The 18,997-nt window shown below is 37.0% G+C and overlaps 1 protein-coding gene across 17 annotated transcripts in view; it reads left to right on the top strand.

The window, feature by feature from the left end:
- Positions 1–18,997, top strand: part of RBFOX1 (RNA binding fox-1 homolog 1) — a 652,484-nt gene that overhangs the window by 506,800 nt on the left and 126,687 nt on the right. For 14 of the 17 annotated variants that reach the window (XM_082064137.1, XM_082064134.1, XM_082064127.1 and 11 more), the window contains one exon: positions 11,876–12,118. In XM_082064137.1, the coding sequence (XP_081920263.1) occupies positions 11,876–12,118 (243 nt within the window). Of the gene's footprint in view, positions 1–7,582; positions 7,646–11,875; positions 12,119–18,997 lie in introns of those variants that run through there. The other 3 variants (XM_082064131.1, XM_082064136.1, XM_082064139.1) reach the window with 1 other exon arrangement.

Genomic DNA, 18,997 nt, shown 5'->3' with positions numbered 1-18,997 from the left:
ACTATAACATGTGATTGTAATATTTAAAAGAAAAACCACTTTTCTGATTGAATACCTACCAGCTATCAATTTCTGTGTAGCAATATCTGATCTGAATTTATTTTGCAGCTGGAATGCCAACACATTTGCTGTATTCTCCATCTTGCCAGGTGCACACTCAGCAAATACTGAACTGTTTCAATATTATTTGATATCTTATTTAATCTAGTATTCTAGTATAAAAGACAGACGGTTCACTTTATGTGGATTAAAAGCAGTTTTCAGGATGTAACTCTTCTGTCCCGAAACGGTCTCTGTGGATGCTTATTTTTACTAATTGCAGAGTTTGGATGCTGTGGCTGGTATACATGCTGCGCACTGTGTAAACACAAATGCTGTTGGATATGTTTACTGTAAATTAGCCGTATGCTTCTGGTAAATATGCCAAAGTTTTTTGCAATGCTGTTTCGGTTTTGAAAATACCTTTCCTTCCACCAGCTCTCCGTTCCTTACACAGAGGGGCACAAAATAGAACTGTAGACTGAGAAAGATCATTTGTACCCAGTCCTACGGTCTGTGTTGTTTTCAAATCATTTGTTGTTAGAAGCAGTGGTTTTTAAGCTTACCAGGTTTGAGCAGCATTTATATGGCAGAGGCCAGTTTTATGGCAAGATTTACTAGCATACGTGTATGTTCAGTTCTGAAGAAGAGCTCGGGGGGAAAAAAAAAAAAATCTCTAGAGAAGTGCAGGGAGAAGCAGTGTAATTTTGCAGGTTTGAGACCAGTTTTAGTCCCTGTCCTACACATGAGGAAAATGAGATACAAAGAGAAATTTGCCATTCCTTCCATAGTAACAGAAGCTTTTTAGAGATTTAACAAAGTAGAACTTAACAATCAGTTTGTCAGTGAAAGTCCTTCCAGTGCTGTAGGGACCGTTAAGGTTTTGTTCATTTTCTTCATAACTGCAGATTTGTTGTAGCACTCAATATAATACATTTTTGTTTATTTTCAGCCAGTTGTGCCATTCATCAGGGTTTAGAAATGTATTTTGCATTGTGTAGGCAAATCTTATCTCCCTTTTTTATCTCATCGGTGAGAAGAGCTTTACCTTTCCTCAGTGTTGTGGCTTGGTTTGCTAGTGACAAACACTGGAGTAAAAAGTTACTTGTTAATGCTGTGACAGTATCTTAACATAAACATTAACTGAAGTACACAAATGATGTCTGTTAAAAGCAGAGCAAAGTGTAGCTGAGGCAGGAAGCCAATCTATCTGTTCCTCGTGCCCAATGATATTTTGATAGTCATTTTAATCTTAGAAGTAAATAACATCAGAGATCATGTTCCATCGTTTCATTTCAGTGCCAAAAAATGAATGCCACTTAAACTGGTACTAAACAACATGGCATTGTTGTGTTAGCTGGTCATTGCAGCTCAGGTCATCTATGTTCCATCCTAAATAACAAAAATGACAGAAATTTAAAAATTAAACAGAGATGAGAAATGGGCGTTGTCTAAAAGCAATGGTAAAATAGCTTATTTCTAGATTCTTTATGATTTTTTTTCTGAAAATTTAAATAATAGAAACAGGAGAATGGTGGATTTCTTGCCCATAAAACTATATTCGGCTCTGTTGAAATAACTTCATTTTAGTCAAAAGTTTATGGGTATGAAGATCACAATTACTGTATCTTGTAACTGCTAAGTATGATTTATGGATATTTTGAATCATAAATATTCTGCCAGATTTGTTCAAAATATTGAGGTTGGACCTATAAAAGCAAAAATTCTACTTGCTGAAAAGTTACAAGTAAAATGAAGAATATATGCCATTCCCACACACATTTGGACATTATTACATAGGATCTTCATGAACAATACACACACTAGGTGTGTGGTTGTGGTGTTTTTTGGTTGTTGTTTCGGTTTTTTAAAGGGGGAAAAAAGGATATAATAGGATTTCACTTGCAATTTAAAATATTTATAGTCTGCGAACAATCTGCTTTTAAGGGCAAATAACAAGGCACTATTAAATATAGATGACATTTCTGAGTTGTAATACCGTTATTATATACGGACTAAAACTGAAAAGGGTTCAGTGAATAAGCAATGAACTCAATTTCCTCGAGCTCTTATTGCATGATGCTCATGGTGGAGAACTTTGCACTTTTCCATGTTGAGCTATGAAAGGATTGTGACTCTCCAGTTCTCAGGTTTATCAAGGTGTCCCTGGATTGAGGCTTCATAGTTTAGTGTTATCTGCAAATTTGCTGACGATGTGCTCTTTGTCATTCTCCAAGTTGTTGATAAATGTGAGACCCAGTGTTGCCCCTAAAGCATTCCACTTACTGCTGGTCAGGAGCCAGGCATTAAGCCTTGGAGCCTGACAAGCCAGCCAATTTTCAACCCATCTGACGGTCCAGCTGTTTCTTCCTCAGCTCTCAACCAGGAATGCTATGGAAGACAGCATTAAAAGTGTTACTGAAATCAAGGCAGATTTATCTGTTGCTTGAACTTTGTATGTGTTCCCAGTTGTTTTTTGAAGGCAAGCAGTATTTTCCCCTGAAAAATCCATGCTGACCATTTCAAATTATATAAGTCTCCTTTGTGTGCTTGGAAATTCCAAAAAGATGTGCTCCATGATCTTTGCAGGGCCTGAGATGAAGCTGAGTGGTCGGTAGTTCCTTAAATCATCTTCCTTGCCTTGTTAAAAGACAATGTTAGCTTTTTGAGTCATTGGGGACTTCCCCATCAGTATAATTTTTCATAGTTGGACATGGACTCATGATCACAGCGACCTACTCCTTAAGGCTTCAAATATGTAAATATATCCACCTTCACTAAGTTGTCCCTAACCTGTTGCATCTCTGTTGTTCATTGTCCCTTTGCTTCCTTACCAATGCTGTCCATTATTTGGGTGCAATGATTTAGGATCAGACTTTAGCTGAAGTAGAAAAGACATGAAGTACTTCACTATATTATGATGCCTTTTTTTATCACAAGGCTGTCTCCTCCCTGCATCAAAATTTTCCTTGAACTTCCTTTTGCAACAAGCAGACTTGGTATGTAGAATCCTTTCCTGTTACCCTTAATGTTTTCACTAGTCTTAGTTTTAGCTAGGCTGGACAAAATACATTCCATATTTTGTTGTCAAGCACCTGAGCAAGACTTTTATGCTCCTCTTTTGTTGCCAAGCCTTGATTTCCACTGTTTGCATGCTCCCTTTTTGTGTCTTTCTTCATGGAGAAGCTTTTTGCTTAACCGTGTGGGTCTTCTGCTAAGTATCTTCCTTCTTAATGGATGGTTCCTACATGCTGAAGTTCTCTTTAATTAGTGGCTCAATCAATCAGGCAGCTGCCTTGGACAATTTCCTGACCGAACCTCAGGGATTCCTGACAATTCCCTGGATAAACTGAAGTCTCTTTCTGAAGCCCAGTTTTCTAACTGCTGCTTATCTTCCTGGTCTTCCTCAAAATTCCCAAACTCAGTCATGTCATTGTCTTTATGGAGCTTACCACATAAATCAAATTCTTAAGTTTTCTTGGTTTAAACAAAGTAAAAGGAAACAAAACAACTCCCTCTAGTTAATTTGGGACAGTTTTACAGCAATCATTATCACTTCACTTGGCTAGTTCAAGTGAACTGGCTCATAAAGCAGCCCTGTGCACTTCAGTGTTTGCAAACAAATAGCTAAGGAGGTATGATCTTCAGTCCGCTTGGCTGCTTAAGACAACTTACAGCATTACATTCTCATTTCCCTTACTAGCTGACTATGTTCTTTGTTTCATTTCGGTACAGTCAAGTAATGATCCTCCCATTTGAGATATTGAAACTTGGACCTGTTTCACATGTAATGGATGAACTGTGGTTATTGTGGTACTGCCTTAGAAAATGATTCAGCATGAGGGATTATGAAGAGAAATGTTCCCTTTATTTTCTGAGACTAAATCACAGATCATCAGTGAAAGATTTTGTCCCTGGTTAAGAGGTCGTTCAAAGAGACGGCATGACAGTGGTACTCAGATAACTGCTGCTGCCCCTCAGTCTCCTTGTGTAGCATTGCTCGCTTTGTCCTGTAGCCTTGTTTTATTAATACCACAAATCTGAATACCTAGGGCAGGCTGTATTTTTGATGCAGTAACTTCAGCAGTGCTGTTGTGAGGCAGACAAAAGCCTGTCAGGCTGAACAGTTGAAACACTGTGCCTGTCCATGGGTGTATTTTCTTGGTTGTCTGCTTATACTTGTGGCACATATCACTCATTCTGCCTAGTATTTTTTTTAATATGAAATCACTTGTTTGTACATGAAATATAACCAATTATGTACATATGAAACTGTGATATGGTTTCTCCAGAACAGGTGGCCTTCAAACATGTTGTCTCTGCATGTGACTGTAGATTCACCACTTTGTATGGCTAACAAAGCTGGTAAATATTTTTTATGCTATATCCATTAGGAAACTGAAAAAGCAGTTCATTTAATATACTCTGGATGAGGCAGCATCTGTAAATTGGGAATAACTTTGCGTAACTACTAACCTCAGCTAGATTAAATTGCCTGATGTAGACACTTTAAAAAACACAGCTGTACCCAGTCCCAATATCCTCAGACGTTCAGTTAGGGTTTTTTGGAGTAGATTGCAATTGAGATGTTGAATTTTACTTACAAGAATTATTTTAGCTGTGTTACAAGACTTTCTCAGATTCCTAGAAATTATCTGACTGTCAAAAACTGTATACATGCAACTAGATTTGATTGCTGTTTGGTTCCCCTCTGCAGACTCTAATCTTTTGCATTGTTCAACCCTTGACCAATAAGGTGGCATTTAGAAAAGGTTTTTTTCGACTCATATTCTGGAAACACGCTTGTAAGTTATACAATAGGAATGGTCTCAGCGGAGTCCTGAAGGCTTAGAAAGTATGATGCAGGACTGTGTCAAGACCAGACATAGTCTTGCTACATAAGCATGGTTTGTCACCTGGGCTAGTATGTCTGGCATCTCAGAAGTGTTAATACACCCTGGTAAAATAGTCTTGCCAACACATCTCTGCTACTTCTGCTGCTTGAGCTATGAATAGTATTTTTGTCTGTAATTATAAAAGAAAGCCCAATGGTTCTTGCTTTGCAGACGTGCAAGCTCGATGGTTGCAGTGCCTGTTTCTTTCCTCTCACGCACAACATCAGTTGTGGTAGCTCTGTGATCCGTGTTAGTTGGATTAGAAGAACAGGTTGATGTTTTTACTGTTTCCTGTAAAGGTCTGTAATTTACCACTTGGTCTATGTTGCTTTCGTTCTTGCAAATTGAAGACTTAAGGTTATTAAGAAATGTTTTCTCATGACAAATTCTTTTATGTCAGTATAGCATAATATATGCCTGCTGCTTTGTCCCCTTTCTCCAACTCCCACTGATTTTTTCTTCAGTGCATTAACCTCTCACTTCTCTTGTCACAAGTGCTTGTGAACCGATTTGGGAACTGATCCAGCTTTAAAAATCCCATATTTTCAATCAGTATTGCAGTAAAAAAAAATATTGGCTTTTTCAACCACTTTCTTAGATACTGAAAAAAAGAAAATGGACATATCAGCTTTACTACAATTCAGCTTTGGGAAGTGGCAGTGATTGTCAATAAATTAATATATGAAATAGAATAACATTTCATTTCAGTAGAAAAATTGCAGGTAAAATTAGAAAGCTTACATGCCTGTAGTAGTGTAATAAATCACAGCATCTTAAAAGTAGTAAAAAGTTTCAACAGTGACAACTGGAAAGAATGAAGGTGTCTGACAGAATGCTTTCTTCATATGTATTGATACATCCATAATACTGTGTGGCCTTGAATATAGGCAGGAATTCAGACTAGCAGTTAGGTTTTGGTAAGTTCTTTGCCTTCTGTTAAATGTAAGTGAATTTATACAGCCTTCCTGCTTTGCAGGGTGTTGTGATGTTTCATTAGTCTGCTCCATACTTCCGGCCCCGACACAAAATGAACATTTCATTTTTTAATATATACATAGCAGGAGCACGGACTTTGACTGGAATATGTTACACATGAAGAGGATGAAAAGTAAATGTTTATCTCTAATGGGAGTAAAGAGGTGGTACTTTCTCACTAAGGTAGTAAAGAAATTCTCTTTTGCTGACTTACATTTTTCCCCTGTGCTCACTGATAAAGATTTATTTTGCATTATCTTTCTTATTTTTGAGGACGCGCTTCTTTTGGAACAAGATTGTTTTTTAAACAAAATCTGAATTTGGCTCTGAATTGAGGCTTCCAAAAAAGAGAGGTGGCTGGAGAATTCATTTTGTATGATTTCAGAAGCAAATGATCTGAGTCAAGTGGCCTGGTCAGATAATTAAGCTACAACAGAGAAAGCTCGCAGAGTCAGTCAGTTGTGATTATCGGTCCGGTGTGGCTGCGTGTCTGACTCTTTCTAAAAAATCTGAAGTGCCTAATTTTATTATCATGAATTGGGAGTGCCAGCAACAAATCTGGAAGAGTTGCACTGCTACTTTAAGGAAATCCAATATATTTCAATTGGAATGTAGGTGTAATGATGAACTGATGCCTGTTTATCTGCAGTTCTGCCCACCCCTTAGAATCTGAACGTTTGTAAGAATTAATTCCCATGTTACATACTTGCCCTGTTTCTGAATTCTTGTCTCTGTAGGCAGTCTGTGACAGAGAGGCAATAAACGTGTATTCTTTGGGGCTATCTAGATCTTCTTCCCCCAGCTTTTTCCTTCTTTTATTTTTGTTCTTCTTGCTGTGTTGTTTTTTTTTTTTTTTTTTTTTTTTTTTTCCCTTTATTATGTGATTTAATTAGAACTTCAATAATTTTAAAACTACCTCCAGAGCATCTAGGAAAGTTCCTTTAATAGTGAAGCATTAAGTTGCTGAAAGTGCCTCACGGAACTAAACCTTGGAAGCATTTCTGAAATATTTCCCCTGCTAAGCAAGAGGGATGTCATGAAATGAAACAAAAAAGGAAACAATATTTCATTTGTATGGAAGCATAAAGTACATTTAATTTAAACCAGGCTGCTTCAGTATTGATGGTTTACTTGTGGAGTTCAGCAATTTTAAAATAGAAATCTTATTGATATTAACTCCACCACATGTAGGATGAATTAATCACATAGAAATGTACACATCTGACTGTGCATTGTCGCTATCAAAAAGCCAAAGCACTGGAAGTTTAGGGGTTTTGTAACTTTGAATACAGCCGTCTTAATTTTAAAACAAAAACGTTCAGCTTCCAGCAACTTCCATAGTAGCATTTCTAATGTTTTTTAAACAGCTATTAATGTAGTCAAGCTGTGTTTTTTCTTCTTCTGTGTGTAATCATCTGCTCAGTGGTGCACTCCATAACTAGTAGCAGGAGACAGAGGAGTGGCCTGCTGTGATTGATGGGGCGAGATCCCAGCAAACTGAAAGAGTCCCATCTGGATTAGGTTTTGGGAGCAATCAGATGTTGAGAGGGAGGTCAGGAAGCCTCGCCTTGGCTCCCCCTCCTTCAACACCCCCGTCAGCCACACTCCCGCACACGTTCCATTGCTCACACGCCCTCAGCCATAATTGATGCTTGCTTTGGGCAGATGCTGTATGGCCTGGGACTAGAGCAGCTGCTAACTTTATGGCGAATAAAGGGAGCAGGATGGTACAGCAGGTATTTTCACTTTTATTTTCACTTGAAACTCTTGATTTTAGTCAAGCCAGTGCATTTCTTATAACCAGCTGCACCACTGCATGCAAGACTTCTAATATGTGTTTTGTTGCTTAGTCTGAAGGAGAGCAAACTACTGTGGTGATTATGTGTCTCTGCTGTGCTTGATATATCTAACTGAGCTGTTCTTATAACCAGCAGGTTTACAGAGTAATGTTGCATTTTTCTTCTTTGTTTCCGTGCCCTAAGGATATCATGCAGTTTGGCTCATTTAACTACAGTATGAGAGGCTTTCTCTAAATGTGAAAAATCTCTTGCCAAAGAAACAAAATGCACCAAACAGAAAATAGAGTAAAAGAAACAATAAACCACTAGCTAGACTTCAAAATGCAGGCGAGCAGAAAGGTTTTCATTGAATACGTGTTTTTTATATGTGTTTTTTAAAAACAACACTGCATAGTAAGGTTTTCTGTGCTCTCTCTTTTGTGTACAAACATAACAAGCTTGCTTTATTATGTTTTGACACGTTTCATGCATTTCTTAATTATGAAATCCTTTCAGAGCAGAAGATGCTGAAAAGGCATATTCAGATCTGAGATACTAGAAGCGTTTAAAATTCTAAGCTTTTCTTCAAATGGAGTGATATGTATGGAAAAGGAGCGACTTCAGCTACCTACATCATCAGAATGCTTTTTTGTTGTTGTTCGTTAGAGTTCAACATTTAACCAGAAAGCAATAAATTTGATTTTATACGCTGCCACGTAAAGCATATTTTTCAGTTGAAATGTGGTTTTCATTAAAACTCAGGCCAGAACATTTAGCAGATCCTGACTGTCTGCCATCCTTTGTTCTTCTTTCTGTTGCCAACAACTACTTTATTAAAAACCATGCACAAAGTGAGCATTAAGGGGTCATTTAATCTTAAAGATACTTGGAACTGAGTCTGAAGGGACAACTTCTGTTTAGCCTCTCATGCCTACGTTGTATTAAGCAACGTCTGTGTATTATCATCCGCAGTTTTGAGATTACTTTAATACCTAAGTTCATAGGCTAATTTAGCATCAATGTTTCCTGTTGCTTTCAGGGCCATTTCATATTTTCAACTTAATGCGTTAAATCTATTATTTCCTTTATTAATTTTAGTTCACTGTATTTTAAAGATCACAATAAAGGGACATTTTAGGTAATTATAAAGAATTTTTGGTTCTTTAAAATCTATTCAAATGTGTCTTACTGTTGTGTAGTCTGGGTTTTCCATGAACCACATGTGTATACAAATGTGTGTTGACACTGCATTATTCCTGATGTAAATTAATATTCTAAACAATAAGCTATTGGCTTGATACCCATATAAGTAGGGAAGAACATGTTTATACATACATGCTTTTATACTACATTGTAATACCATGTCTGTTGAATTAATTGTAAATCATAAATTCGTTCTAATTTTGAAGGCTAGGAAAGGCTACAGTAGACACTGATTTTAAGAGATTAACAACCCAGATTTATTGCCCCTATCATTTTAAACTTATGGCCTACACTAGTGTGTGTCAGTGCAATTTCTTTTGTGTCTTGTCCTCCCCCCGCTACCCCCACCCCCTCAATTTAATGAACACGGAATGCCTGGACTGATAATCCTACATGCTATTTTTCTGCTCTAAGCATGGTGGGGTTTGTTTGTTTAATGGCAAGGCTGTAAATCCCTGAATTTATATATATCTAATCCCTGAAGTTATATATATATATATATATATATATATATATATATACACACACACATATACATAAAACCAAACTAAAACAACCACAAAACCTTGACCCTTCATTGTTTACTTGTTAATGGGGTCTTGGTTATAAGTAAGCGATCCAGACCTCAGTTTAACAAGTCTAATGAAAGAGGTAGAAGAGTCTCAGCAACGTGAAGGTGCTGGAATTGTCGGTGCAGTTTGCCATTCTATGGTAAATCTAAAAAGTGAATCATTTGGAATGGCTGGTAAAAATAATATAAATGTTCAACCCTCTTAATTAAATATTAGCTGCAATTAGCACTAAGTGTGAATGCTTTGAATATTAATTAGCATCTTATGGAACTGCTGTCAATGTTAATGAGAAACAGTGGGGTCTTGGCAGCATCTGGTTTAGGACTCAAGCTAGTATAAAAACCTTTAGATCAAATGCACCTGGATGTTAGCCCTTGGTCCCTGTGTTGCCATTATTGTCCTTTTTTAGCAGCTGTTGACTCTAATGTCACGTTTAGCATCTGACACGAAGGAATAGCTTAAGGACCAGCAGGAACCAGCTACTGTGTTTCAGAGCCAGCACAGTGAAAGAGCTTGTATAGGCACAAGTTTGATTTGCAGTTGTTCATTCTTACCACTTGCTGAAGTCCTTCGTGAAACAGTTGATTAAAAAATTTAAGGTCCCCTGCCTCCTCCCCAAGATTTAACATTTAACAAATTTCTCTGGTGTAATCCAATCATTGCTTGTTTTTACTTCATCTTGATTTTTTTTTAATATAGTGAAAATATTAGCTAAAAGAAGAAAGGGACCTTGCCATTTTAATATAACAGGTATAAGTATACATTTACAAGAGTTTTTAACCTCTGCTGAAATTTAAACAGGGCGAGTTTCAGTGAAGCACTAACCTTGGAATGATTGTACATACATGCAAATGAAACTTCTTGACTTAACACTGTGAAGTAGGTAAATGTCACTGTTTTCATTTTACAGATGGTTGAATGAAGCAATGTAAACTACTTCCTCAAAGCCATACACTAAAATCGTACCATAGATGGGATTATATTGGGAGGGTGTGGTTTTTAAAAACACACCGAATACCTTTTACAAAGGAAAGTTTGATTTTTCTCTCCTAAGCGTGGCACATACCAATGCTTATTCCTATACCGTAATTTTACTAATTCTTAAAAGCTCTTGATTTAGAACCAGTTCAGGTCAGAGAACTGATATCTGAATTAGCTGAAATGACCTTAAGTGCGAAGTGCAAAAGCATGTCTTTTATTCATCCAGCCTATTTTGAAATCAGGACATCAAGGACTGAGGAGTACAAATAAGCAAAATCCCTACCGTATTCCTCTGCAGGTACTTACACATGCTTTGGTGGGAGAATGACAGTGTGTTCTAAAAACTAACCCAAATTTTACTCAAATATTCATTTTTACATTACTTGATATTTAGAGGGATAATTTTATCTTGCAAATAAGCTCATCAGAGTTTGGGATGGTCCCTGTATTAATGACCTCTAGTGTTGTGTCACCTGCAGTGTCATATTTTGGACATCTTTTTTACAAGTTCTGAAAGATTGTTCTGTACATTTCCACCATTAGAATTATTACTGTTTGATATGAGCAGAGCATTCAGTCAGAAGTCTCTTATAAATTAACATGCTTGACTATCCTTTATTATAGCAAATGTAAAGATGGATCCAGCTATGGAGAGATGAGGGCATTTGTTTTCAGTCCTGTAACCTTATTGCAAAATGAAAATGAAGTACTATTGTCTTTGAATCTGAAACCTTTAAAGTTCTTAAATCTATTTCTTCTGACAGCCTACAACGTATAATTTTTATTTTAGGTTAACTTAAGATTTTTAACAGATGCATTTTGAGATTCAGATGTTTAATATTTCAATTTGATCTCATTATTTTATTTCCAATTGTGGCATGCAGTTGCTCAATACAGTGTACCTGGAAGTATTTGCAAATATATCATAGAGCATTATTTCATGTAAATATTTTCAGTATGCACTTAGGTTAACAGTGTGTCCCCAAATCCTGCTTGATGTGTAGGTTGCATATATTGTATTCTGCAAATAGTAGGTCATGATGGATCACAGACCACGGGCTGGCCTTAGCAGAGCTCTGTGGTGGTGGTTGTGCTCAGTAGCCTTTAGAATAAACTGGGCTCTGCCCTCTTCATTGTCTGAGTTGAGGCACTAGTTCGGGTACATTTCACTGACCTTTCCCTGTTAAAATAGTCTGCAATTATACAGAGAACAGCAGACTTATTTGTCTAATTTTAATAAGATTTAGTAGGGTTAGCAAAATGGATTTAATTCAGATAAGAAGTTTTCTCCTCAAGAAACAACAATTGTGCCCTTTTCATGCCAGCAATCTCAGCAGAATACTATCATCACTTTTTGTGTTACGCCTGCAGGATCATCGCTTATTTTAGCTCATGCCACATTTTTTCTTCCTTTTCCCTTTGATTCTTACAGGGTAATCAGGAAGCTACAGCACCTCCTGACACGATGGCACAGCCTTATGCCTCAGCCCAGTTTGCTCCACCTCAGAATGGTATCCCTGCAGAATACCCAGCCCCACATCCCCATCCAGCTCCAGACTACACAGGCCAAACCACTGTTCCAGAGCACACGTTAAACATGTACCCTCCTGCTCAGACACACTCCGAACAGAGCGCAGCCGACACAAATGCACAAACTGTCTCCGGCACAGCCACAGTAAGTCAAGGTTTCAGCTATTTCTAAAGCCGTACGTTTCAAGTTCTGTGTGTATTTACTGATATCATTTATTGTTACGTTACACTTAGTATTGCACCTCATTTGTATTACGATTGCTCACTGTTTCAAGGCTGAAAGTCTGTCGAAGTTTATCTTTGAACTTGGAGAATATAATTTTGCTGCTTTTGGAACGGCTTAGGAAGTGTGGGGGCTTTGTAAAATCTGTAGTTTCTTTTTTCTGCAGGCAAAATGATTAATAGCAAGCCCACAAATCAAATAACTAAGTTTGGAAAAACTTCGTAGAAGAAAGTTTGTAAGCATTCATTTGGAAAAAAAAAAAAAAGACTAATATTATTGTTTTTAATGACCTCTATTTTTGACACTTATGAGTAGTTTTTTCATACAAGTGTTCATTGAATGATACTGTATTGAAATTACTTGTGGGACTGCGTGAACGCGTATTGTGAAGAGCGTATCTGTAATACTGTATTTTCTACAGAGCTTGTTTGTGCAGCCATTACCAAAGTTGTTTGTGGATTTGTGCTCAGCCGAGCAGAAATGGTAAACTTTCCTTCTATTTGATTTATATGTGAAGTCTTGAAGTGTCATGAATTATGCAAGAGACTCCTTGGATGGCCCTACCTTGTAATTTAAGTCGTAAATTTCACACATTGATAGTTTAGTGCTTCTGTCTTAATTCTAGACTGGGACCTAATCCATCCAGTGCTAACGGGCAGAGTTCTGAGCCGTCAGCCACCTGTGGTACACATGTAGGGTCTAGCACAGAGCAGCGCACCGCAGTTCGAGCAGGTGCTCCAAACATCTCTACAAGCTGTCCTCATCCTTGCCGTGACCGTGCTCCGTGCCTCATCTTGCCTCCCCTTCCTTCCCTCCAACATGTCCAACCTGAAAAGTTCCATGCATTAGGGCAAGAGGAAAGGGAAAGCATGTTTCCTTAAATGTGGCATTCTGAAGAGTTACGATTATTGCCATGTCACTAATTTCTTTATATGGATATGAACAAGAAAGAAAATAATAGCAAAGGCAAAAAATAATATTCCTTGCTACTGTCACGGGGATGTCCTTGTGAATTAATTACACAGTTTTGTGGTTTGTGCAGTAAAATGTTTCAGACCTTTTATTTTTGACTCGGTAACTTTTTATTGCTCTGATTGGCCCTTTGCTCTAGTAGTGTGAGAAAGTGTAAGTTGAAGATCATCCTATTTACTTACACCTCATGGTATTCTTTGCCACTCTATAGTGTCTTCTCTGATTCATCTCTTTGCTCTTAACTTCCTAGTTCTTTCCGGCTTTTAAAATTTTCTTCCATCATAATTTTTTTTATTGTTCTCAAAATCTTGTCAGGTGCCACTGTCATTGGTTTAGAGCAGGAACCCTAAGCTGAAGAGATTGAATATGGACTAAAAATATAGTCTTTCCTACTGTCCCTGTCTCATTCTTTCTATATTCTGCTCTTTGGCTCTCTCTTTTGACCACTGTTGCTCAGTAAACAGTCCACTGTGATGCCCAGCTCAACCTTTTTGTATTTCGAAGCTGTTGGTCTGTTTGCTGTTCAGTTCCGAAGTAGAAGACTGTTGGTGCTAAAATCAATGGTAAAACACCTGTCAATGTGAGTGGGACAGGAGCTCATCCCTCATCATTTATTGCTTTCAATTTATTGTGTTTCCTCACAGTTTGAAGAAGTGTTAGTCTGTCTTACCAGAAAAGTCTGATAGGAGTTTTTCCAACATCTTCCATAGCAAAGGCTGATGAAAAGAAATACTTCGGATTGTCTGCAATGCCCTTATCTTCTTCAAGGGCTCTGTTCAATCCTAAGCACTGCAAATCCAATGATTCCCTTGAAAGTTTCCTACTTCTCATATACTAATATTATTGTTGTTTGTTTTTGTATCCTTTGCTATCTGCTTTTCTTATTTCTTTTTTACCTTCTTAATATCGAGCTTGAATTCTACGTGTCATACACTTTCTCCCTTCTGGTTGCATTTGGAGTGAATTTCCATTCTCCAGAGGATAGCACTTCAATTCCACTACCATTTTTTATTTGGGAACATAGTATAGTTATTTGCCATTTTTATTATGAATCCTTTTCTTGCCTTCCTGTTTCCTTTCTTACAGAGGAATGCACATAACTTTTGAAGTAGCTCCCATGCTGTTTATAAAGAATCAGATTTCCTTACTTTTGACTTTAGGGCATTTTGAAAAAGTTCTGGTTTGGTTTTTAAAATGATTTTTTTTTTTCTAAATTGCAATGTTATATTGAAAATTGTGAATACTGTCCCTCCCCGGAGAACAATGCTTTGAAAGTACTAGTTTACACGAAGTATGTATCTGTAGATCTACATTTCCAAAGTAGACTTGACATTTAACATATTACTCACCCGTTAGTTTTACAAATTTACAGTCCAATATTGTTTGCACAATTTAATTATGGATAGCTAGATCTCTTATGCTGTGTCTCATTGCATTTAACACACTGTAAAGACAATAGATGTATGCAGATGGATCCCAGGCAGATTTGACATGGGCTTTGTGATATTATGAGGGTCCAGCTGTGTACATCTCTCTGTAGATTTAATAATAGATGTTTTTGTTATGAAATAGAGCTTAAATATCACTGTGTCAACATTGTAACTCCATGAGGTCTTTATTGTGGAACAAAAAAAAATTATGTTTCTTTCCAGTTCCTGCTAGGTTTCTGAATAGTTGGTTTCCAGTCTTCAAGAATTTAAGTGTAATTGATGTGGGGACATGATGACATTTGTTTGCTAGGTTCCAAATTTTTACATAGTTTCCTTTCAGTAAGCTGTATTATATGTATTTAACAGAAGAATAATTAATTGAACAATCATTCACAGAAAGAATACTGTTGTGATTAATGTAGATTAGGCAAGCTGTTGGAGGCAAGACCAAATTTTGAGTTTTTTTATTCACATGCATATTTATGTACATGTGAAGCTGGTTATACCACAAGGAGTGGATTTTAAAATTTTGAAATATGCAGCTAATGAACTGCAGGACGATTACCCAATTTGAAGAACTATTACCAGAAGTCACTTAAGCTCATCCATGAAGGACTTAACCCATGTTGTGGCTAGATACGTACCCTGGCTTTTTCTGTGTGTTCCAGTTTTTTGTCTGAAAGAACCATGCACTGAAGCGAGAGCTCACAATGGGTGCAGTGAAACCTACACCAAATAAAGATATAAATAATAGAGGTAGAAATAAAAGGGTTTTGTGCAACTTCTCTTGAATCCTTCACTGCAACACGGAGTGTGAGCCTGGCCCAGCTGGAACCTCTGTCACTATCCACATTTGCTGCAAATTGAACAAGATTTCAATCATCAGCTTTATTACAGATTTTCAATGTTGTGCACAGTAGTTTGCTATTAATATAGAAAGTCTGTAGACTTGATTTCCTTATGAATAGAATCTGTAGGTTCTAGTAAAGGTTTCCTGTGTTGTCTTTGGACATTCATAGCCTTTAAAAATGGGTGTAAAGTACTTACCAAGCCAAAAAGACAGTGCTTTAAACCAACTTTGAGTTGGTGTGGGATGCTAATGAATACAGCCTTACAAGAGTATATAGTGTTTTCTATATGCTATGAAAGCAGACAAATCTGACCAGAAGAGAATGTTTTGATTGAAATGAAAATATTTTGTTGAGAACTTAATATGAAGGGTTCCTTTTTTTCTCTTGGTTTTTACTTTTTATAACACAATGTTACATTAACCCTTGAGCTTCTCCAGGGAGCACACATAATATCTGAATATATAATATCTCTGGGTATCTTTTGTCATTTGTAGCACTGACATCTGCTGTGTCAAAACCCATGCAATTTTCCTTACACTTCTCTCTTAATTTATTTCCAGAGTTCTTCTTGGTTAAGAAAAAAACAAACCAAAACAAAATGTTTTCTTGATTGCTTCTGCTCGAATTGACTAACAACTACTTTGAAAATTACAATTAAGTAGTATGGAATGTTCTGAAATTGTTAAGATTTTTTCTGCATGCTATGCTAAACTAATTCAAATATAATTTAATGAACAGTCATTTAGCAGTGAAGATGTGGGATTAGAAACACTCTCGTACTTCTGAAAAACGTAATTCCTAGTGAAAATTTTTAATGTATTGTTTTGATAAAATACTGTAAACCAGTATTCTGCTAGGGTAACTGTTGGACGTAAGAGGCGCTTGGATTGCACGTATAGGAGTTGCTGAATCTGCGGTTTGATACTATGAAACAGGACAAAATGTCCAGGGTGAAAGGGAAGTAAATTTTTAAAGACAGAATGATTTAGCTGAAATGATATAAAATCATCTGTAGGTACTAAAACACTGTCAAAACTTACTTTGAGTCTTCTCTGAATAATACAGTTTTCATCTTTTTGGATCAATATGTTTCTTTAACCTTAATCAAGGAAGTAGTCCATCTAAGTATATGCACAATCAATACTCATCCAGCACTGGGTTATTTAAGTGCTGGTAGACTTTTGCAGTTGCATGGCATCAAATGTGCTTTTAGTCATTAACAAAAATACTAAATTGCTTCTTTCAAGAAGGATGGATCAATGATAAGTGCGTTACAAAGTTATGGTAAAAGTAATGTCTGACGATCATGCAGAGTGGTTTTGAGAGTTACGTTAAATATTTACATATTTTAAAGTATTATAAGAAAGAATTGTGATCATTTAATGAAATATGGAATCACCTTTAACCTGTGTAGATAGATAGATAGATATGGAAACATATGTACAATAGTACCTATATAATTCAAAGAGTAAAACTTGTCCAATTTTTGCCTGTGGTTTTTATGCACAACTTTTCTTGATGTCAGTGAGAAATGAGTATGTAAATACAAATGACATTAACTGGGCATGTGTAAGAAAGTAGGTAACAGTAAAATAAATGTTGTTTCTAGTGTTTGCTATTTTAAGTGTTTTATACCAATAATGGAAGCAAATACCATGGCATGGTAAAATTGGGCTTGTAATAACGCTCTGTTTTTTTTATGTGTGTGTTTACATAAAAAATATTCTACACTAAACTTAATTCTACTTTTGCATTATGGACACTTGAGGTCATTGTGCAGTTTTCTGCCTTGGACTGTGACTTCTCCAGGTTTCACAGGCTGAAAAGCCTTGATAAGTTGTGTGCTTGGATAGGAATCCTTGAGGGAAAATGCAGTTGACTTAGCGGAGTGTTGGTGATTCAGCGCACGGTGGGTTTCTGTCTGAGGTGGCTCTGAATCAATACCCAGCATGGCACCAGGGGATGCTGCGCTGCTCAAGTCCTGTGAAAGATGTGTAGTACAGAGGTGTGGGGTGTCTGTGATCAGTGAAGATCATGGCGTATATTTTGCATAACTCTCTGTTGTGGCTAAATCGTAGCTTAGTTACTAGCAAAATTCCTCGTGTAGCATCCACTGAACTTGATACTTTTCTGTATGAATATAGTAGATATACTAGGTACTAGATATCTGTTGTTACAGTTGCCCTGCTTTACCTCAAAATTGTGTAGGTTCTTTGAGATCTAATAGTTTCTAAGTTTGATGATTTAATTTCTTGGTGTTAATTATGTCCAGGTTTGTGCGTTCTGTAGTCATGTTACAGAGGCCATCTCTTCATTTTGAGATTTGGGAAGGCTTAGTGGTACTCTGGAGTGAAAAAGTATGTACCATGTTGAACCTGGTTATTCTGGGGAAGAGAAAGATATACAACCTTTGAATTTTTTTTTCTTTGTACTAATTGTTGCACTCTTTAATTTGGGTAAGAAAGCTGATAGTAACAAGCATTTACAGGAAAATGTTTTAGTGCATTGTCTAACCCTGCAGGTGGGTAGATTGTTGCTATAGTTCTCTGCAGTATATTTCCATTTTTTTTTATTAGCTCTTTGTCCTGTTCTTTATGTAAATTATTGGTGTGATATTCTTTTTTTTCCTCCTTTCTTTATTTTCTCCTTAATGCTTTGTTCTTCTCCTTCTCTCCTACTATTTTATTCTTGGTCTGTCTGTCTCCTAGAGATGTGGGAGACATTAGCTGTTTCAAGAAATTCTACTCCATATTAACCAGCAGGCTGTATCCTGCTTGGTTTAGACGTGTCCATCAGTTGTTCTTCTTCTTGCAACAGTGGCTTATTGAAGCAGAGATGCCTAAAACAGAGTTCTCTGTAATTTGCTGGTTCATTGTGTAACTCTGGTTGTGCTTGTTAGCCTTGAGGTAAACTTCCTTGAGATCCAGCATACCAAGCATACGCACATTGAGTGGGACACTCCTCAGTGCTGCTGAGCTCAGCTGTGTTATCCTTGTCTTTCAATATTCTGCTTTTGCCTAGTAGGTTTTCACAGTGCACCTGGAACAGGGATCCTGGAACTGCCTCTTGTGGCTTGGGGAGCTAAAAAAAAAAGTGACTATCTTGCTCCTGTGTGTGTAGTTCTGTCTGGAAAGCACACAGAGCAGAATGACAGTGCAGATCACCATGTCAATCATTTCTCTGAATAGTGGCACTCGGAGGACTCTGCTCCCCCCGCAGAGGAGCTGGAAACTTTTCACCATGAAGCGGCTGTCTTGCAAATTTCCCCATGGATAGTTTTTATTCCCAATTGTTATCAATGACCCAGTTTTTATTCTATTTCAGTTCCATATTTTTGTCTATAGATGTTTGCCACCAGTATGGTAGGTAGTTGATAATACTTTGACAATTGTTACAGCAGTGTTTATTCATCTATATCATACCCTGCTGGTACAGGCTATTGTATCAGCATGGTATGCTATTTCAGTTATAGTACCTATTATATTTGGACCCAACTGTTACTTGAAGAAAATATTTCAAGGAGCTTATTTCAAGACCCTGAGTGCTTC

The sequence above is a fragment of the Streptopelia decaocto genome, assembly GCF_964273445.1.
Source record: "Streptopelia decaocto genome assembly, chromosome: 13".
Classification (NCBI taxonomy): Eukaryota; Metazoa; Chordata; class Aves; order Columbiformes; family Columbidae; genus Streptopelia; species Streptopelia decaocto.
The sequence above is the reverse complement of the archived record's forward strand: the minus strand, read 5'-3'. Positions and strand labels throughout refer to the sequence as shown.